This window comes from Pseudopipra pipra, chromosome 1 (genome assembly GCF_036250125.1).
Source record: "Pseudopipra pipra isolate bDixPip1 chromosome 1, bDixPip1.hap1, whole genome shotgun sequence".
NCBI lineage: Eukaryota > Metazoa > Chordata > Aves > Passeriformes > Pipridae > Pseudopipra > Pseudopipra pipra.
Genome location: NC_087549.1, coordinates 90,435,530 through 90,458,003, shown reverse-complemented (window position 1 = coordinate 90,458,003; position 22,474 = coordinate 90,435,530). Strand labels below are relative to the sequence as shown.

General features: G+C 39.3%; 1 protein-coding gene across 2 annotated transcripts in view; it reads left to right on the top strand.

The window, feature by feature from the left end:
* Positions 1–17,723, top strand: part of CAP2 (cyclase associated actin cytoskeleton regulatory protein 2) — a 68,708-nt gene extending 50,985 nt beyond the window's left edge. For both annotated transcript variants that reach the window (XM_064665060.1, XM_064665070.1), the window contains 6 exons: positions 9,129–9,321; positions 10,175–10,350; positions 11,483–11,606; positions 11,819–11,901; positions 14,483–14,623; positions 16,182–17,723. In XM_064665060.1, the coding sequence (XP_064521130.1) occupies positions 9,129–9,321; positions 10,175–10,350; positions 11,483–11,606; positions 11,819–11,901; positions 14,483–14,623; positions 16,182–16,265 (801 nt within the window). In that variant the 3' untranslated portion in view covers positions 16,266–17,723. The remainder of the gene's footprint in view (positions 1–9,128; positions 9,322–10,174; positions 10,351–11,482; positions 11,607–11,818; positions 11,902–14,482; positions 14,624–16,181) is intronic.
* Positions 17,724–22,474: the final 4,751 nt, after the last annotated feature.

Here is a 22,474-nt window from a genome sequence, read left to right as displayed (position 1 = left end):
TTTAAAGTATGTTTGTTTGTGAGCAGGATTGTCCCAGAGAGCAAAATGTTCCATGTAATTTCACCATGAAATAGTAATTTTCGTTAATTGATTGTGCATATATCAGAGAAAGTCTGCTTGTCAGTGGAAATCAGATGAATCTACAGTATTTCCTTGAAAGTGTAATTCTGTAGTTCATTATTTTGAATGTAAAGTGGCCTTCTGCCTTATACGCCCTGTGGGGTGAGTGGCTGCTCACTATACTCACTGCATCTCAGTTTAGCCATCTTGACAATGGGAACAATAGCAATTACCAACCTAATGGAGATTTGTTTTAATTTGCTACCAGATGTGACATTCTCAGATGTCAGTGAGTCTTATGAAAAAGCTGTTGTTACAATGAAACGTTTTAAGTGCCCAGGGTAGCATTTTACCTATGCAGCAATTGTCGTTTTTGCTTTACCAACGTACACCACAGCTGTAACAGTGACCTGTCTTTTTTCAGTTCTTACTGATAAACAACAAGTCCCTTTTTTTTCCTTTTTTTTTGCCTAAGGAATGGGTGCTGTTGAAGCATGCCTCCTTCGACCCTCCATTTCTTTTTTGGTGGTGCAAAGAAATGAACAGCTCTTAGAATAATAAAAAGTTTGTTTGTGACAAGGACTGCATAAATAATCTGGGGGAAGTGAAACTTCTGCTCCTATTTCTGCAGGTTAACTTTGCAGCAAGAAAACAACCAGCAATAATCAGAGATTGCTGCAGTTTTCCATACATCAAATGTGCGTTAAGAAACGAATCTTGCTCAAGGATAATTGTCTTGGATCTTTCAGTTGCAGGTGGATCCGTAGTTAACTTTTCCTTCTTTGTATGCAGTAGTCATTTAGGGCAAATTTTACCAGCAGTTTATTTACAAACAGGAAATATTTACAAATTAGCAGTGAATTTTGTTACAGTGTTTAGTTTCTAATATAGAATTTCACTCAAGTGATGAGTGAAATCCTCCCCCCCCCTTTACAAATCAAAACAACTTACAAGGAAGTCTGCACATCTTTACAAGCAATCAATATTTATTTAAATCCTGTTTCCATTGAAGCCAATAGAGTATTTTCAAGTCTTTTTTTTCCTGAAATATCATTTTAAAAAATATTTATTAATCATTACGTAGTAGTCTAAGGACATTCTTTAAAAGCTGGAATTCTCCACACCAAGAAGTACTGTCATAATTCCTACATAATTCCTGATTGAGTGCAATTACAGTAGTCTCAGTGCAGACCATTTCGTTCTTGTTTAAAATAATCACCTCCAGACATTTTCTTATAAAATGGCTCTGCCTCTCTCCTGTTCTACCAAAACTGAGGTGAACAAGCTGCACAAGACCAACTTCTGCAGGCGAAAGCCTCCTAATGTCTGTCCAGTATCTCTTCTATGCTGTGTTTAGTTTGACCTACTTATCAAGCAGCCATCGTCTGAGCCACTTCACTAAAGCTAAAGGTCAAAACTGTTGTGCCAAATTCCAGCCACAGCCACAACTGCAATCCCAGGGGCCTCATTCTGATAGAAGTAAGGGCAGCACAGATGTCCCGATTTATATGCCTGTATCTTGGATGAGATGGAGATATTTTTGGAGTGCTCAATTTTTCTCAGTCATAGCCTTTTCTCTCCTTTTCTATATCCCTTCCATTTCTTTTTCTACCCTTCCCTTTTCCTATTTTCTTATACTTTTTTGTTGAAAAAAAATTCATCCTTTAATTGCAAGTGTTACTTTCCCAGAGAATAGGCAGTGTTCTGGTTTTTGGTACACAGTTAAAAAACCAGCCATCCTGGCAACTCCATAATAGTTGCCTCTTTGGTGGAGACTTGCTCAATCACATCCCCGCCCCTTTGAAAGAAAGTGGTTTTACTCTCTTATTCCAATAATGGCTGAAAATATTTGTCTTTACTGTGTGTCAGTGGTGTTCTCTTAACATTAGTGACCAAACACCATTGAGACATGTTAAGGGAGAACCTGGGAGAGGCTTGTTTGACAACAGCTGTCAAATGCCACATGACCTGTAACATAATGCAACCTAGTTCCAGTGGAAAAGGGAAAGGAAAAAGAAAACTGAAAGTATGCAAGCTGGATGAAAAAGGGAAAGGTACATCTACTAAAACTTTTACTATCTTTCTAAAGGGATTGGTCTTCTTTTTAACTGAATTTTTATGTAAGTAAAAGATGGTTGAATCTGCCCATTGGAGCACATTACTTGTTGGCAATTACAGTATTATACAGTTCTCAAATGATTTAGAAGACTATGGCTGTGTAAAGCATTTCTGGTTGGGTACCTCTGAAGATGTAAACATCATTTTAAAGTCCTGAGCAGGTGATAAATGGCACAAGTGTATTACAGGAGCCTTCAAAGTTTGAAAACTCTACAGATAAATAACTCTGTTGAGATCTGGTAACGAGAAAAGGACCTGGCCTTGTTTTTGTTGTTTTGTGTTTTAACTCACAAAGATTACAGGCCCTGTAAGTCAGCTGTTTCATCCAGTGAATTGCAGATCTCAGGGCAGCATAACCCCTTGCAGACAGGTGGCTTAAATACAGTAGGTAATAGAACTGTTGTGCTAAGCTACTTTTACACAAAAAAACACCTTAACAAGAGCTCTGTGCCCCTGAGTCACAGTCCACCTGTTCCCAGAGGTTGATATGTGATATTTTGAGCTTCATGATTCTTGTCTTTGTCTGTGCATATGTATGGAAAGAACAATACAGAATGCTGTAATCATTTTAGGTGTGATTACTAGGAAGGGGGAGAAAACAGGGATATCCTTTTTTTTTTTTTTAGAAGAATGTATTCCCCATTAGGACTCCTGTTTATCTGCTGCCATGAAAAGAAGGCTTTGCAATAAATTAAGGAAGGGATTTCATGACCTCTATATAAGCCACCTGTTGCCTCAGCTGCAAATAGGTACTTACCTCTTAATAGGAATGGCTAATAAAATAGGTACTATATACTATACACACATATAAATGCATATATCGTTTATTTATATGCATTAGGTAGATGTTTATAACCTTCTGAGTAAAATCAACCACTGCAGCTGCAAGAAATACATGTTCATTCAAACGCTCCACAGCAGGTTCCCACCACAAGAACTTTATTCCCTCCGGTTTCCGCACTGCACTGTGTCAGCCGAAAGCTGGATAAACACAGAGGAACATCACGGGTGTTTGTACAGGGTCTGGCACGTAAGCCCCTCATATCCCCAGAGATACCAGCCTCTTACTAGGGCTCCTTGCTGCTACGATACTACAAATATAGTAACAGTGACATGGAAGGCTAACCCAGGGAGCTGTTCAGCAAGAATAGCTCAGGAAATAGTAACATCTGCGATAAGACATAAAAAGAAATTCTTAGTCTCTCGGTAGCTGGGTTTAGACCTAAAGACACGTCAAGCTGCCACCAAAAATTAGTGACAGTATGGCATCCAGAGCACTTGTGTTATGTATGAGCAGCATTTCATTTCTCTAACAAGACTGGCTGTTGCCCTGTGCTCTGGGGTAAGGAAGCCTTTAGGAAAAATGTGTTCAACAAGGCCTAGCTTCTCACAAGCAAAGGGCTTTGCTCAGCTCTACTGTAATTTCAAGGGAATTAATGAGATTTGAGATAGATGAATTTCAACCAGCCAGCTGCCTCGACATAAACAGTCTTTCTTTCTTCCAGTGAGCAAGATAGGTAGCCAGCATGGAGGTAAAAGGGGAGTACATCACCCATCTGCCAGTAGTACAAGATAAAGGTAGAAATACAACCTACTTTGAGGCTGTACTGGAATTCTGCAAACCCTTGCACAGTGATAACAATGCATTTATCAGACCCAGCTCCATGAGCAGCATCAGACACTGTCCCTAGAGGAAGTTACTGTGCCACAGTCAGTGGGAGGCCCTTGGGTCTCTCTGCAGATGGCTCAAAACTATCCAGCAAGGATCAATCCCTGACCAATTCCTGCCACCTGATTCAGAGTGTGGTTTAGTTGAAGCCGAAGACACTTCTTTTTCCCTGGGAGGAAATTTCTGGAATGTTTCATGCCCTACAGAACTCTTACTCTATGGTCACAGGGCCCACATCTCCTTTTCTTGATAGGACCTTACTCCGAGAATTAGGTGTTTCCCCATTTCAGAAAGCTCTGAGAGTAAGTTTTAAAGCACACCAAGTTCACTGTGATGCAAAGCTAGCAGGTTAAAAGTTATGGGTTATTTTTGTGTTACCTTTTCAGAAAGTAAGGCTGACACTATCTGTTCCTGATAGGTCTTACAAGGGGCGTATTTGTAAATTATGGAAAAATGACCACACCAACATATTAATGGGAACAGTGGGCTATCAGTATAACTCCACGTGGTGTCTACAGACACCATGGCACTGAGAACAGCAGCTGTTACTGAGGCAAACAGCTGAAATAAAAGAGGAAGAAAGGCGGCTTGCAAATAACCGCCTTTGCGGTCCAAATGGCTCTTAATACTCTTTGTGTAAAGACACACTGTCGTTAACATCTGCTTGAAGTTAATCTGAAGAGTTGTTTGCAAATAGCAAAGCTGGTAAGCACCTGCTGCTTTAGGCTAGATGAACTTTTGTGGGCACGTAACACGCTATTTTATTCCAGGCAGCTCTCACAAACACTGCCCTGTACAGAACAGAAATGAATGGACTTTGTGAAGGGCACTTTAGTTGAAATTGGATAGGATTATACACACATATTACCAGATACCAGAACAGTTTAAGAGCCTGGTTCAGAAATATTCTAGAATCTGAGGGTCTAAGCAGTCTTAGAAAGGTGACTAAGGAAAGCAAAGTAGTTGCCAGTGACTTAGGTTGGTAACTTGGAGGTTTATGTATTAATAGAGGTCAAAACTAATCAAAAAAGAAAGTCCCTGGAACCACTTCACTAGACTGATTTTAAATCTGCTCTTTACATCAGTGTGTTTAAGTGCAGCACAGGTCCCATCTTCCTGGCATGCAGGGAATGCAAGAAGTGAAACGTGTTTTCTGCCTTTCTAGTTCCCTTTGTGCTTTCTGCCCCCTTTTCTCACAAAGAATTTCACCTCACTTGAATGTTTGTTTGATTTCAGTTACGTAAATCAAAATGGCAAAGAAAAGAAGACGAAAGCCAGAGTAAGACTGAACCCCTCTTTACAGCAAGTCTCTGTATGGTTCCTCATTAGTGAGACTTGTCTGTCTTTTTCATGCTGTTCTATTTCAATGGGGGATGGTCCTACTGGATGTGTCCGTGCTATAAGATGGTGGATTTACAGTGGAGCAGTTAGTTCCACCCTGTATTTTAGTGGTCTTTTTTCCTTTGATTTGTCCTTCAATTTTGCCTGGCCTAATTTATGATTTAAATTGTTTGCAGTTTCCAGAATGGCCATAGATGTTCAGACATAATTAAAAATATCATGATACAATATCTGTTAGCTTCTGCAGCTATAACTGAGGTCATAATCTAGACAGGAATTTATCATGCAGGAGAAAAGTTAACAACCAAGTTTTGGTCCATCTCTCTATTTCTGCAACTGCACAAAATTAAGAGGAAAAGTGGGAAGGGTGTCTGAAACTCAGGTGTCTTCCAAGACCTTGTGACAGCTTCTGTGTTCTTAATTAGATCTAACCTAAAATCGTAGAATCATAGAATCATAGAATCATAGAATCAATTGGGTTAGAAGGGACCTCCGAGATCATCAAGTCCAACCCTTGATCCATTACTGCCATGGTTACTAGACCATGGCACTAAGTGCCACATCCAGTCTCATCTTAAAAACCTCCAGGGATGGAGAATCCACCACCTCCCTGGGCAGCCCATTCCAATGCCTGATTATCCTCTCTGTAAAGAATTTCTTCCTAATATCCAACCTAAGCCTCCCCTGGCAGAGCTTAAGACCATCCCCTCTTGTCTTACTGATAGTTGCCTGGGAGAAGAGACCAACCCCCACCTGGCTACAACCTCCTTTCAGGTAGTTGTAGAGAGTGATGAGGTCTCCCCTGAGCCTCCTCCTCTCCAGGCTGAACAACCCCAGCTCCCTCAGCCTCTCCTCACAGGACTTGTGCTTGAGTCCCTTCACCAGCCTCGTTGCTCTTCTCTGGACCTGCTCCAGCACCTCAATATCCTTCCTGAACTGAGGGGCCCAGAACTGGACACAGCACTCCAGGTCTGGCCTCACTAGTGCTGAGTACAGGGGAAGGATCACTTCCCTGGACCTGTTGGCCACACTGTTCCTGATCCAGGCCAGGATGCCATTGGCCTTCTTGGCCACCTGGGCACACTGCTGGCTCGTGTTCAGCTTCCTGTCAAATGTTTCATGTTTCAGATTCCTGTCAAATCTTTTGAGCTCAGGGGAGATAACCACTGATGTTGGTGGAGGGACCAGGATTGTAAAGAAAAGAGGAGGCAGATGGGCAGCATGAGTTCAATGAGTAAATTTTTTTCTTACTCTTGAAACCCACTTAAAGGACTAGAAGGTCTTCACTCTTCAGGTCAAGCATTGAGATTTTTGACTAGACTTGTTTTTTCATCAGTACTGCTCTATATGGGAAAGATGCTTTCCCAGATCCTTTCCTAACTCTTCTCTTTCTTAAAAGTAAATAAGACATTCTCCAGTCATACAAAACCACATCCAAACCGAATTGTTGTATTTAAAATCCTTCCTTTTGTCTGTACTTTCACAAGATAGTTCTTTCAGAGTTCAGGGAGAGAGATTATCCACTTCCACAGATAAATCCCTCTGAGTTTTGCTTCCGTCTCAGTTACATAGATATTCCCATACTTCAGTTGCCATTTGGGAAACTGCCTTTGATGCACTACTCAGCAGCATCATTTGAGCCTGGAGTCTTCTGCATGATCTGTGATGGCCTTCAGTTTGACACTTTAAGCAGAGAGACTGGCAGTGACCCACCACTCTCTGTTGTGTCCAGAATACCCAGATAACTTCCAGATTTTTTTTTTTCTCTAATGCATCTTTGCAGCCTTTGCACAATTTAGTTGGTGTTAATTCCAAATCAACATGTGAGTCTTACGGACACAAGTTTCTGGAAAACCACAGCACTGTATTTGTGCAGGTGGAAGCAATGAGGTATGTTTGAGAAATGAGATGTCAGTCTGGAGTTTAGGCAAGCAGATTTTTATCTCAGACTTAAAGTTATTAACCACTGCTATTAATCTCCTCCCATAAAGCATACATAATTCATAACTACATGTTCACACTGTGCACGGTGAGTGCCGTTCCTGGGTATCTAAGTATTTTAAAAAGCCCCACAAATGCAATGTTCATAATTCTGGATAACCAGGACATAGTGGATTCAGTTGCTATGGTTGCAGGCAACAGAAAGGGAAGATCTGTATTGCACCTCAGGCAGCAACAACTGATTGTGCCATTAAATCCACTTACACTCTTTTTTTTTTAAATTATAATAATTCACTGTTCTGCTGACTCTGCTGCAGATAACATTACTGGTATTAGCAGAGGCAGGGAGACAGACACTATAAGTTGGGGGCCCAGTGAAGAAGTTGTCCCCAGCCTAAAACAATAACCTGTAATTAGGAATTATGTAAGCAGAAACGCTGAGTTAAATGCTTCCATGCAAAAATGGAATGTCTCTAAAAGCAGTCCACTTCAATTCCAGTATATCTTGACAACAAATTATAATCAATGCCAAAAGGAGATTCTTCTCGTTTGTTTACGCTTGATCAAAAGATTTAATAGCATAGAAGAGAGCTTATTCCCTTAGGAGATCTTGGATCCTTTTTTTTATTTTAAGTATGTCTGAAGAGTAAATAAAAAAGGAGCATATGCACCTCAGTCCTTTTTCCATTATCAGTTTGGTATTACAGGCCAGAACAAGTTTACTTTTTAAAAAATAGCTACAGTTTTTACTCTTGTGAGATGCATAAACCAGACAGACACTTTGCTGTTTCAGTTTAGTGGAAAGCAGGAGTAGTAGTATCATAAATTGTTAAAAATATCCTCTGAGGCCAGCTAAGCAATATCTATTTCTAGTATGGATTACCAGGGTTGCACTTTTAACAACCTGTATCTCCTAACAAAGGTAGCCAGTTAGAGAAGCTGTGACTTTGTAAGTCACTGTACTTTTCTCATTGTATCTGCCCACCTTATAAATATCTGCTGGTGCAATGTACAATGTCTGTATAGCCAGCTAAATTCATCAGAACCAATCTAATTTTCTCAATGGTTCTTTTAAAAGTCCCTTCTGTGCTGCAGAGAGCTGGGATCAGAGTGACACTCAGTGGCAAGACAGCAAAAGTGATTCTTAGATTCTGTCTAACACTTATAATTAGGATGTTGGGATATTATCATAAAATTTTAGTCAGATCATTACTAGTATTTTTTGTCTTTTTGATCATATTCTATTTAGGCATTATAATTCAGACCAAAACATGTACTTTTGATTATGCAAGCTGAAAGATTGTATTAGTTACTTTGCCAAGGCCCCCTTCACTCATAACTTGTGTGCTGTGATCTCCTGCAACTGAAAAAAAATAGAAAAAAGAACTTGATAAATCGAACTAAAAACTCAAATATTGAATTTCAGAATCAAGAGACTTGAGTCACTTTTACATTCTGTGGTATTTCAGTCTTTGCAGATGACTTGAACAGTCCAAAGAATAACATTTTACATCTTGCATACAATTCAGTGTGTTCCATATGCATAACTGACAGTTCATGACCCTCCCAGTTGCTTGTGTTAGATCAAAACATTTTCTGTACATTTCTGAATGCACACCAAGATACGTGTAACTGAACTTGGTATCTGAAAAAAAAAAAGGAGACATTTTCCCTTTTATGTAAGTAAACACTGGAATAAATTATGGAATCTTTACTATTAAAGATTTTTAACATCAGTCTTGAGACAAATATTTCAGATGGAGTAGTTCTGCACTAAGGTAGCAGTGTGGACCGTCAGTCTTTCCAGCCTTGCCAGCTCTGTTACAGGGAAGGATTCATAGGATTACGTTCGATTATGGGGCTAGAAATTCTTCTGAGCCTGTGGCTGCCCAGAGCCACCCGAACTCACAGCATCCAAGGACGCCAATAAAAAAAAGTTATCATGATACAGTGTTCCTTGAAACTCAGTATGTAAATAATTTCCATCTATCTCACACAGGGTCCTGTCGCATCACCCATGTCTATGCGATCTGTTCTAACAAGCGGGTCGTGCCTTTCCCAACCCCCGCCGCCGCCGCCACCGCCCCCGGGACCGCCCCCCGTCTTTGATACAGAAACCGCAAAGGATGAAGGAACTGCGGCTCGCTCAGCCCTGTTTGCACAGCTTAACCAGGGAGAGGCAATCACCAAAGGTCAGGAGAAAAGAAACTGAATTGTGACCCATGAGTCAAACTACATCAAGAGCTATTATATGTATTAACCTAACTCTCACTGCATTTTTAAGTCACATTCAAGTAACTCAGATCTTTCTGAGGCTTGCAGTGGTCTGATGGAGAAGACTGCACATCAAAACCTCCTTTAGAAGCAACAGCACCCAAATAAGTTCGGCACACCTCAAATTCACACAATTTATTTAGAGGTATCCTTTTTTATTTTAAGGCAGCCAAGCTGTATATCTTCAATCCCCAGTAGCTGTTAACCTCTAAGGTGCAATTGGAATAAAGATTTATCCCTCTTTCTGATTCACATTGAGTGTACCAACCTGTGTCAAAATGCGTTATGTGAAAGGTACGGCTCACAGATCAGCGTGGAGTGCAATAGTAAAGCTTCTTATATTAATACTGGACAGCTGTAATTAAAGTGAATGCCTATTAGTTTAAATACATATGATAGATATACAGGGATAGGTCAAATACTGTCATAAATTAGAAAAAAACCCCTTCATTCTGTGGATGGAAAAACATGACAGAACAAGCTCTCAGGGCTTGCTACAGACAGAGAGAGACTAGAAGACATTGTATGCTTTCCTGTTGTAAGATGCTAAGATAGTCCGTCCACAGTAGGTTTTATATGAATTGCTAAAAGTGTGTTGGTAGTTACACTTTAGGTCATTACCCAGGTAAACCTTGAGAAAATAAAGCATGCAAATTCACAGAATCATTTAACACAATTACAAATAAACCTTTCATGCTTAAATATGAACACTCTTAGGACTGGAAAATAGACTCTCTTTCACAATCACTCTTGTTTTTTGTTTTTCTTTAGGGCTTCGACATGTCTCTGATGACCAGAAGACTCACAAGAACCCCAGCCTACGTGCCCAAGGTCCATCTGTTCGTTCTCCAACAAAAAGCCATACTCCAAGTCCCACCTCTCCCAAAAATTCCCCACAGCAGAGCCATGCCCCTGTCTTGGAGCTAGAGGGAAAGAAGTGGAGAGTGGTGAGTTCAGTTACACCTCTGAATTGCACCCTGGCACACTGCAAACCATGTTGAGCTTCTCTGCTTTGCTACAGATTAACTTCTACTATTCTGTAGCATCTTTAATTAATTCATTTTTCTCTGAGAATCACTTATTATTTCGTCCCACTGGAGAATGTCAGAAACAGTATATAAACTCCTTGCAAAATCAGGGAAACAAGTCCAGTAGAGAACTCCAATTAAAATCTCTTCTTGCAGGACATTTTTGCAAGCAAGGGAGAACAGTGTTACCACAGACCACTTTTTCCAGATACCTTATCTGATGGAATTACATATTTATTTTTCATTGCTCTTTCCATGCAAGCATGTTTCCCATGCTTAAAAGTAGTTTCCATCTGTAGATGGAAAAGAGAGATTTGCTTAAAGTTTGGGTGTTAATTTATGTAGGCATATACCAAAGAATCTATGAATGAAAATTGATTTGGCTGTGTTGGTTAACAGAGGGAGGAAAGAATATGCATAGTCATACAGAAGGTTATATAGACAGTCACTACTGTGGAGCTGAGTTTGCATAAGGTGAAGTCACCATTTACCTGTGTCATGTTGCCTTACTCTTCTAATGCCTGGAACTTTCCTTGTGGATCCCTAGCCTTTCCTGGACATCCATGGAGTGAAATTATCCTTTCATATTTCATAATGAAAGGAAATCTCTTTACCTATTGCTCCTTTATTGTATGTGGTAATGCCTGTACTTGTTCATAATACGCTGTACTGAACACTATATAACGTTTGGGAAAGAAAAACTTGCTCTGTTCTTCAAGGTGACAGTCTAAATTAGATGGGAACCAAACTACAGTTTTGTGAGTGCCTTTTAAGTTGTTGTGAGCACAATGTCTTCGCTACAAAATTAATGGTTTTGGTTGTGGTCTGTGCTAAGTTCTCCAGTTCTGCAGCTCTAAAATATACATGTGTCATCTAAGGGTGAATTAGGTGAGTTATCTGATCACCAAGCAGATTAGGATTTTAAGCCACAGGAAGGATATTGCTCTGTTGTATCAGAAGATGCAATGACTCGAGGATAAGTTGTACTCAACTCTGTCTGACTGTTAGCTGGTTAAAAACAACCAATTAAATAAACTTTCTTTTGAAATAGGAATATCAAGAGGATAAGAATGACCTGGTCATTAACAACACTGAACTCAAGCAAGTGGCCTACATTTTCAAGTGTAACAAATCTACACTTCAGATAAAAGGAAAAATCAACTCAATTACTATTGGTGAGTGGATAGCTCAGCTGGGCTTTAAATGCCAATCTTGAAAATAATGACTTATGTGATTAATAATGCATCTGAATCATTCCATTCATTTTAATGGATTGATTACACTGAGCTATGCAGTGCCAGACTGGGAATTTTCATACTTAATGTAGCAGGTGTGCAAGTATTTGCTTTTGTCTTGCCTTTCTTATTTATGATTGCTTTTATTTTAGACAACTGTAAAAAGTTTGGCCTTGTGTTTGACAATGTTGTGGGAATCGTGGAAGTGATCAACTCCAGGGATATTCAGATTCAGGTAAATATCTATTTGCGACACAAAGATAGACAGAGAACAAGAGGGAAAAAAACCATGTAGCTACAAGAGATTTTAAAAACTCACAGAGCACAACAAAAATAAGAAATAGATGCATCCAAATGTATCTTTATATGCACTAAATTCTGCTGACGTATTTAGAAAATGCCTATGAAAACTATCAACTGTCATTGAACAAACACCCCATAGCCCACTGCCTTCTGGTTCTGGTGAAGCTGAGAGATATACACACTGTAAGAATTGTTACTTTTGTCCCTAATCTGCTTGCTTTCGTGCTAAATAGCTCCTAGCACTTGAAAGTTCAGTGGTGCTTAGAGAACAAATTCTGGGAGTTAGCTAATTGATTTCTAAGCGCAGAAGATTTTTTTCTTTTCTTATCCTCTCAATGGAAATGTTCAAATAGATTGTCAAGGTAAACTAAATGATACAAAGTGAAAGTAGGTGACAGGATTATGAAAAATCTCCCCAGCCAGCAACGTGACACATTATATGACCAAGTAATGGACTTACTTGCCTGCAGAAAGATTAATCAGAGATCATCTTCCTTGTGGTTCTCATGAAAAGAAAATAGATGTACTTTAAATCTATACATTGCCCTCTCTATGGTGGACACTTGTCTGGTTCAAAATACAGACAGTCTGCCTGACATTTACAGCACTTCATTCATCCCATTCCAAAGAGGTCTGACTCCCGGCTGTAATACTGGGTTGTGTCCAACACACATGACCTAGTCTCAGGAAGGGACTTCAGGATGTATTATTTTAAGTGAAAAAGAAATTAAATGTTTATTAATTATACCAAACTGCCAGTCTTCAAAGTGAGGTCTTTTGAGTAAATGGCTGTGCCTGCTGCATGACATTAAATATAGGCAGTCCCGCCCCATGCTTCAGAATTGCTGGGCACAGCCACCACAGGGAGTTATAGCAAGATGGGTTTTTATGTTTTGAACCTTGTGCAAGTGACTGACGTTGCTACCAACTGTGCATCATCTTCCGAACTGTAACAAGCAGTTTATTCATGATCACTACGTCTTCTTATGGCAGAGCTGGTCAGTTAAAGACCCCAGGCATTTATTTGAGCAGTTCTTAAATAATTCGACTATTTTTATCGTTACCTCTAAAACTATCTGTGAAAGCTGAAAAATTCATATGTCATGCATAGCAAAACCACAGCTTGTTAATACTCAAATAAAGAGGAAATATCTTTCCTAAGAATCAAAATTCTTAGAATCAAAATTGATCATGCTCTATGAATATTGCATAAGGTTTCTATGCATGCAGTGGAGCAGAGTGGGGATCCACTTAAGAAGGCACAGTCTGGTCATATGCTGTATGCTGCTTGAATCAGGCAGCTTCCACAGGGTTTGTGTATGACAAGTGCTAAGCACCTCCATTTTCTCAGTACTTTGAAGACCTGATCTTATAATTTCCAAACACATGATATGTTAATGCAACAAATTTCAGTATATTCATCCTACAGATTTGGCTATAAATAGTTGCTTCAGTGCCGTACTGCCTGGCACTCTTTTATCTCAGTGGTATTTTTTTCTTGCCAGATGTTTGCAAAATTTATTAAACACACCTTCCTTTTGTCTTCCATTGCATGAGAACCCCTTTAAGAAAAGAAAGTTTAAGATGCATTGATCCATTACATAGATCAGACTTCAGTATCAGGGTGGGATGCAAGAAGACAGACCACTTGTTCTTTGTTTACTGTCACAGTTAAGGAACTGAAGCTGAAAAGATATTCTTAACCTGAATGATGGGATACACTGTCATTAACAAGTACATATCTGTCACATGCTGTTACTGTTTTATGGCTCAGAATAATCTTTGCCGTTTTCATGCATTGTCCAGAGTACATTGCTGTCCTTGCTAGAGAGGGCAGGAGAAGGAGGAATTTTTATTGACAACCAGTGAGTCAGCCTGTTAGCCATGAAGAAATCTTTTAATCTGTACAATTGTAAACAAGAGATTTCCCTTTCTCCCCTCAAGTAAATCTTGTGCTTGCTTTTAAAGTGACATAAGAAATATCTTTGGAGATTTAATTAAATTGATCTTAGTGCTTTTTTAGAACTGTAGCTTGCTTGAAGGGGATAGAAACCCTTTCCTATCGTATGCTGGAAAAGCTTTGAAGTCTTCAGAACATATTACAAATCCCTTGTTAAGTACTACTGTATGCTGGGGTCTTTCATTTGCCCTTATTGGGTTGGAGTTTACATGTTTGATTTCTTAGCCAGTTCTCACTGATGAACAAGGTGAACACTGCCTAAATATCAGCACAAAAGTGTCACTGAAATTAGAGAGAATCAGGGAAACACTTTCATCAAACTATATTAAAAGCTTGCTGTATATTACAAGTTTGCTGTTGTGTACAGGTCTTCGTTACCACCACCAAAAATTTTCACAGTGTCTAACAAGTCAAATATAAGCATCACACAGGCAGCCAACACATAGATCAGATATTAGTGGCCAAAATTACACCTGGAAGGCAATGAGGATTTTATTAACAGTATCTCTGTGTGCACTTTAAGATTTGATGCTAAGTAGATTTTATTTTGCAGGTGATGGGGAAAGTGCCAACCATTTCTATTAACAAAACAGAAGGCTGCCACATCTACCTCAGTGAGGAATCATTAGATTGTGAGATTGTGAGTGCCAAGTCATCCGAGATGAACATTCTCATCCCCCAAGATGGTGATTATGTGAGTGAGATATTTTTAAAGCTTTCCTCCCCATTCCATAATAGTCTTGGTATCTAATAGCACTTAAGCTGCTAGGAAAGAAACTGACACACCACACATATTATGTCCCCAAAAAATGATCCAAAATAATTGAGTTTTCTATGTGCCTGTATCTCAGGAGGAAGAACTCTTTATTTTCTGGGGCACAAAGTAATTTCGAAGATCAGACATGATGTTCTGTTTTTCCATTCTGATAGATAGTGGCTTCATCTCCTGTCCATTTGATCTTCTTTTCTGTTATCTAAACGTAATCTCTTGAAAGAAATTCACTTCACTGAAAAGCACTTAAGTCTGAAGACGATGACACTAAAACTAAGATAAATAAAATACTTCTACAGATGAAATAATACAGTATACTATACATGGCTTTTCTAAAGCTATTGTTGCATGGGTTGGAACTGTAGTACTTTCTACTGTTTTCAACATATGTCCTTAAAAGCCATTCAAATAGGTGCATTTCCCCAGTTCCTTTCCTGTTCTAGTAAGATTTTCAAACTATGCCCAGTAGCATTTCCAGTAGTCACTTTACACACAAGCTCTGCCACTTCACAGACAAGCAAGGGATCATGCAGGCAAAGCATGCTTATAATAGTTTCATAGTTTCCTCAACAGACCAGTGTTGAAATTGCAGTGCATTGAACTTAAACTTCTTGTTAGTCTTTTGGGCTGGAATTCTTTTGGATAGAGCACTTTAAGCTTTATAAAATAAAATGTGTAATGAGAATTCTCGTGCTCCACATTTCCAAAAGTGACTGCTGGATGCCTAGCTTCAGATAACTAAAAAGGGAATAATTTTCAGTGGGCACATATTCACCTATTTCTTTTTTTTAAAAAAGCCCTTTTGGTCAGTCTCGCCTCAAAATCACCGTAGCATCTGAAATTACTGGCTATCAAAACACTTCTTTGAGGTTTGAAAAAAACACCCCTTCTCTTCACATAATTTTTTGTTTACTGGGTATAAAGAAATAGCCAATGACATCTCCCATCATTTCACTGAATTCATAGAATGGAAGGAGACTTTATTTGATGTTCTGCTTCATTTTGCATACCCTACAAAGGGTGCCGAGTCTTTTGAAGTGCATCACACTTAAAATGATAGGGGTTTTTTTTATTTTATTCTTCCATGTTATAGCATTGCTTTTGTCCTTAGAATTAGACTTCTGGCTAAATCTCCACATCTAAATCCTTTCCACTGTCTTCCAACCCAGACACTGATGGAATCTAAAGTCATTTCTGACATGAGGCTTATTTACTTAGTTGATGCAGATAATGGTGTGAGAGGGATTATTGCAAAGTAAGTACCATACCAAGGCTATTTGAAACCGGGTAGCAATCGGGCTTTTTCCTGTGTGGCATTGTAAAATAGCTTCCTAGGGTAATGAAGAAGGCTTTTCTCTAATCCCAGCATGTCTGAGCTATCAATGCTTTCTCAGTCATGTAGCACTAATAGTATTCCACCAGTTTTCATGAGGTATCCGCTGTTTATTTAATCATCATTGTTGCTTTTGTTTCCTACCAGAAAGAATTTCCGGTTCCTGAACAGTTCAAGACAGCATGGGATGGCTCTAAGTTGGTCACTGAACCTGCAGAGATTGTGGGTTGATTTCCTAGCGCCATACAGCACTTGCTGACCGCGGCCAGACCGCAGCCAGCACGTACAAAGCAGTAATGTAAAGAACTAGAAGTAGCAGGAGTTCACACTGCTGTGATAGGCCTTCAAGCATTAGCTCTGCATGCTAGAAACAATAACACATCTGGCACCCTTCTGTTAAGCATCCCGGTGCTTTTCACGTTTCCACAGTTTGCCTTCACGTACAGTTTTAATTCTAAATGTGAATGTAATACATTAAAACTCCCCACCCCTCAGTCACATCATTGGTTTGAGATACTGTATACACGAAACCAAAATACTGCATGATACACTTTTTTTATCATCTTGTTTCAGTGCATTCCTTTTTGTGTTTCTGCTAATCAAAAAACAGCATTAAGACTTTAAGATGTTTATTTTTACCTATTAAGCAATTCCTGTATGATGCAGTAAAAATTACCCCGAGAAAGTATGCTGTTCCTCATAGTTCTGTGGCAATCATAATGGGTTTTGTCTTAAATGAGCAAAAAAGGACAACTTTCAGCACAGCAATACATTTTGCTAACCGAAGATTAAAAAAAAAAATCTGATATTTTAATCAAACACTTTTCTAATATGTGTATTTAGAAGATCCCACAGTTTTCTGTGAGGAAAGATTTTATTATGATTCACAGACTAAGCTAAGACCTTGCACCAAATTATTTGAAGGTATTTTGTTCCTTTGCTTGAAGGTATTTTTTTTCCTTAGATTTCTTTTTCTTTTTTTTTTTTTTGGCAACATAGTCTCTCACTTTTTAAAATTTCACATTGTATCTTGCATACTATACAGAAAACTGAGGGAGGCATATACATCTGATACCAGCTAGTTTGCTTACTAATAAATTTCCTTTAAAATATTTCTGTTGTAGCTCAAAGTCATTGAAAATATCTTCCTTTTTTCCCCCCCATATTTTTAGGACTTACTCAGTTTCAAATACGTCCACAAAGCAAAGCCATAGATTATGCCATACTAATTCTGAGCCCAAATAAAAGGGCAATTTCCCGTTTAGACCTTTGACTGTACTTTATAGTCCCTACTGTACATGCTTTTTTAACGAAGGTGGAATGTTGTATACATTTGTACTATTTCAGCACATAGTACAAATAAAATTTTAAAAATTTAAAAAGTCGGCTTATGTTTTTGATCACTTGTAATACTTTGTATCAGTGAAATCACAGTGAGATGTTTGCAGAGCTAGTTACAAGCTAAATTTTGTGCCTAATTTACCTTGAAAGTACATTAACTCTTGAGGGTTTTTAAGTATATCTTTGATTGTAAACCCTATACAATACAACCAGTAGCGCTCATTCCATACAGTTTTGCTATCTGATGTTTAATCTATGTGTATAATGTGTTTGCTTTAATATATACCATTTTTTCAACAGTAAACTTCTTATGAAATAAAAAGGAAAATGTACTTGTTTAAAAACAAAGTTGTTCAGAGCTTGCTCCATTGCAGTGTTTGTCCTATATGCTTTCTCTTCCCTAAACACTGTTTAAAAAGCTTGAGTGAAAAAAGTAACTTCTCCTACCATTTTAATAAACATTATCACTTTTCCTGACATAATCCACCTGTATGCCAGCAGATAAACCTCAAGTGTCATGCACATAACTTTGATGACAGCCAGAAAATTGAGCTTTTCATGATTCTCACTTCTAGATACACCCGTATCTTCCAGTGATTATGTCCAGGGAGATGATCATGATCTGGTGCAAGTTGATAAGCTTTGCCTTCTATTTTTAGCTTTCCCCATTGTTTCTCTATATGGCTTTGGCTATGTCCCTCCTGTGTTACCAAAGCACAGGCTGTCCCCTCCATGTGTCACTTGGATGTACCTCATCTCTGAAAAATGTCGTCGCATACTTGTCATGATAAAAGGATCGCTGAAGGATTGTTTAGTCCTTAAATCATAATTTTTTTCACAAAGCAATCTCGTTCTGGAACATTCTGCCCTGAAATACTGACTCCTTCTTTCAGACAGCATCAAGTAGGAAACAAGTCATTATGCAGCAACAGGACACCACTTAATACTCTGGAGGTAAGAACAAACCAAGGATTGAATGCTTGATGATAAAAAGAAAGCAGCGAAACAGCCCCGAATCATCACAGAGGAAAATTCCTATATTTCCTCCAAGGGATTTAACTCCCCCATCAAAAACAAATTCTGTGAAGGCTGATCTGATTCTTCTTTAAAACATTTGAAGGCAAACTCCCCCATGTGTAGACCTCCTCCCTAACACTCATGTTCCTACAACTTGCAAGACCCAAGTACATTGCTTTGATTGGTTTCTTAACAGGAAGAGGATCTGTGCAGTAGCAGCGTGTGCCTGACAGTCTGAGCACACCTGAGAACCTTGTCAGAGGGCAGAAGTTTAAAAGAAAAGGAAGAAGGCCTTGCTCGGACAGACCCAAGGTAATTGCTTCAGCTGGAGAAAAGGCTAACAAGTCAATGTGTTATTGGACACCAGAAAAATAGGAGAGAAACTTTTTAAATATGTAAATAGCTTTTATCCAGCATCCTTAGTCAACCACATAACAACAGAAAAAAAATCTATAACCACTTTTTGTCACTTCTGGTCATCATAAAAAATACCTGTAATACATTTCCAATAGGTTGGACTGTTCTCCCCCTGCAAACTGTCATTAAATTCAAAATTTAATGACGCAGTCTTAAGCTGCACCAGAGGAGGTTTAGGTTAGATATTAGGAAGAAGTTCTTCACAGAAAGAGTGATTGGGCATTGGAATGGGCTGCCCAGGGAGGTGGTGGAGTCACCAACCCTGGAGGTGTTTAAGGAAAGATTGGACATGGCACTTAGTGCCATAGTTTAGTTGACAAGGTGGTGTTAGGTCATAGGTTGGACTCGTTAATCTCAGAGGTCTTTTCCAAACTAAATTGATTCTGTGATTAAAAAGGAGTGCTAAATGGACAAAATTCTGATTCTAGCTTACATGAATTTGTGTACAATTAAAGGTTAAAAACTCGTTTTGTGGAAGATCAAGTTTATCTTGAGATAGAAATAATCAACATGCTGCAGAGCTGTGAGTTGATGGATCATCCCAACCATGGCCAGTTGCATCCACCAAGTCTTCAGCAGTAAGTTTGATCTGTGTTTAATGGTTGACTCCAGCAAGGAATGAACTTCTAAATGCTGAACATCCCTAAGTTCCCACGGATCGTTTCTTTTTACCGCATGTTATCACACCAATTATGCCCCTTGATTTCAGCTCCACACTGCACTAAAATTGTGGTCATGCCCTAAATCAGTGCAACTGTCGAAACAGAAAACAGTGAATTTGATTCATATATTGACATGGAACAAATGTGTATGGTGTAATTAGCCAGTTCATTTCTATAAATCTGCAAGGGTCAAATACTCACCACTACAGATGCCATCAATCAGCCAGTAAAATATGTATAAAAGAGAAGGAGATTTTTTATCAAAGTGCCTAAATGTAAAAAGTTCCTTTCCTATGAAAAGCTTCAATGGATGTTATGCTTTCTGAAATAGAACTTCTGTAAGAGTAATCATGAAGTTCAACAAGGGCAACTGCAAAGTCCTGCACCTGAGTAACAACCACCCCATGCATCAGTATATGCTGGGGGCTGCCCAACTGGAGAGCAGCTTGGCAGAAAAGGACCTGGGAGTCCTGATGGACATCAAGTTAGACCTGAGCCGGTTATGCGCCTCTGCAGGTTGATGCCATCCCGGCCTGCATAAGGAAGAGAGCTGACAGCAGGTGGAGGGAGGTGATCCTTCCCTCCCTGCTCAGCACTGGTGAGGCCGCAGCTAGAGTGCTGTGTCCAGTTCTGGGCTGGACAAAGAGAGTATAGGGACATACTGGAGAGAGTCCATTGAAGGGCCATGAAGATGATGATGGGACTGGTGCATCTCTCCCAAGAGGAAAAGCTGAGAAGCAGGGACTAGAGAAGAGAAGGCTCAGGGGAGATCTGTTAATGTGTATAAATAGCCGCAGGGAGGGTGCAAAGGGGATGGAGGCAGACTCTTTTCAGTGGTGCCTAGTGATAGGACCAGAGGCAAGGGGCACAAACTGAAGCACAGAAGGCTCCCTCTGAACATCAGGAAGCACTGTTTTCCTGTGGTAGTGACTGAGCACTGGCACACATTGCCCAGAGAGGTGGCAGAGTCTCCAACCTTGGAGACATTCAAAAGCCACATGAACACAGTCCTCCGCGAATGGCTTTGGGGGCTCTGTGTGGGTAGGGGGGTTGGGCCAGATGGACTCCAGAGGTCCCTACCAGCCTCAGTCCTTCTGTGATTCTGTGACACTTGCTTAGTTGTTCAGAATATTGGTTACTAAGAATTAGTGGAAATTAGAAGTATCGAGGTAGTGACTCCAAGTACCCACCAGATGGCAGGAACCAGCCGAGGCCCTCGCAAGCTTTGAATGAAAAACCGCTGGTCTGCACCACTTACAGAGGACGTTTGCTTGTTTGGACGAATGCTGTTTGCCAAAGAATTGGGAAATTCTGCCCTCTAAAAGTCACTGTAAAAACGTTTAATATTTCTTTGATCTTGAAATTATCATCTTGGTAAAACGAGGAGGTTTGAGTGGGATGAATAAGGAAGAATAAAAAGCAACTACTTGTTACTAAATTGATCTTTTGTGTTTTCTTTTTTTTTTAACACTGATAAGCACATCTCCATTAAAAGCACATTTAAAAAAACCCCCTGATTAATCTTAAAAGTAATATTTAGCAGAGCTACTGAAAATATAGAAGTAAGTAATTTCAAGTCTGCATTTGAAAAATAGAAATATTTCAATGTCCTAGGGAATTCAATGTTACTGTACTATATGTTCATCAATCCGTGCATTACGTCTTTCCTTTATCCATTTGGAATCCTTCAGGGGCTCAATTCAGTACACACCCTTAGTGCATTCTCCTGATGTGCTGTTCAACTAGGCTCCTTCTAAAATGTGGAAGCAGCTGCTTCCAGACAAATGCAGGTCATGTTCACTCAATTACATGATATGCCAGCAAGCACAGAAGTTATCAAGACCATACAAAGCAGATTCAGTTCCCCTGCTGGAGGTGATCAGGGCCCACCTGATGTGAAAATATTGCCCAAAAGTAACTACTGCCCTTAGAAGATGCCTATGAAAAGGCCCCCATAATTAGATAAAATAAATAAAGCTCCCCAAGGAATGTTCTGACTACTAGAAAACAAGAACCTGCTCCTTTTTTATGGTTGAAAAAATCCTGAAAAATCTTTTTGTGTGCCAAAATTTTTGTAGAAGAACAGAGGACATTTCCTACTCCACCACCCAAAACTCAGTGGTGATTTCCTAGGCATGACCCCGCTTCCCTAAGCCTTGCTGCACACTGAGGTCCCTACCTGATCACTACTGACCACTGAAGATTCTTATTCTCCAAAGCCCTAATTCCACTGCTGCTTCAGCAGAGGCACAATCATATGTCCTCCCTGGGAACAGAAAAGAATGAGATAGGGAATCAGGTAATTGGTAAAGTGTCTGAGTGCCACACTCCTAAGTAAAACTGTTTTCTCTGGTTACTCTTCATTCAAACAAGGTCAAGGTAAAAGGCAAATATAAGTGTTTACACACAACTCCTAAAACAGACTCTACTAGTAAACAGGTGTTCACAATAAAAACTTGTGTAACCTAATATGAAAGTGGAAAACTTTCTTTTTTTTTATCTCCAGCTGATTTGCTATGGCCTTTCTATCAACTCTGACCACTAGGATTCTGTTTTTTCCATATTACACTTGAAGTTGCATCTATTAGAAAGAAAATGCCTCTCAGTGGACTGTAAGTTTTTAGAGCCAATCTCTCCTTCAAATTCCTTAGATGAATGAGACAGATCAGTTGTAAGAGTGACAGGCTAAATAGATTTCATTTAGGAGACAGTTGTGCCATTTTCCACACTTAATGTGTAATGTTTTACTTTAGAGTTCTGTAAATGCATGCATTTGGGTTTTTTGGCTCAAGTGTCCTGTTCTGTATCTGGCTGCTTGCTCCAACAAGGAGTAAAGTTCTTCCTCTTTGGTGACTCACTCTATATGTTTCAGTAATGAAGAAACTCTTTAACCAACATTTACATATAATTTCACTCCATACGTGAACATATATATACTTGATACAAATGTCTAAATAGCATGAATATATGTAGGCTGCTGGGCACAACAATAATTAACCACTT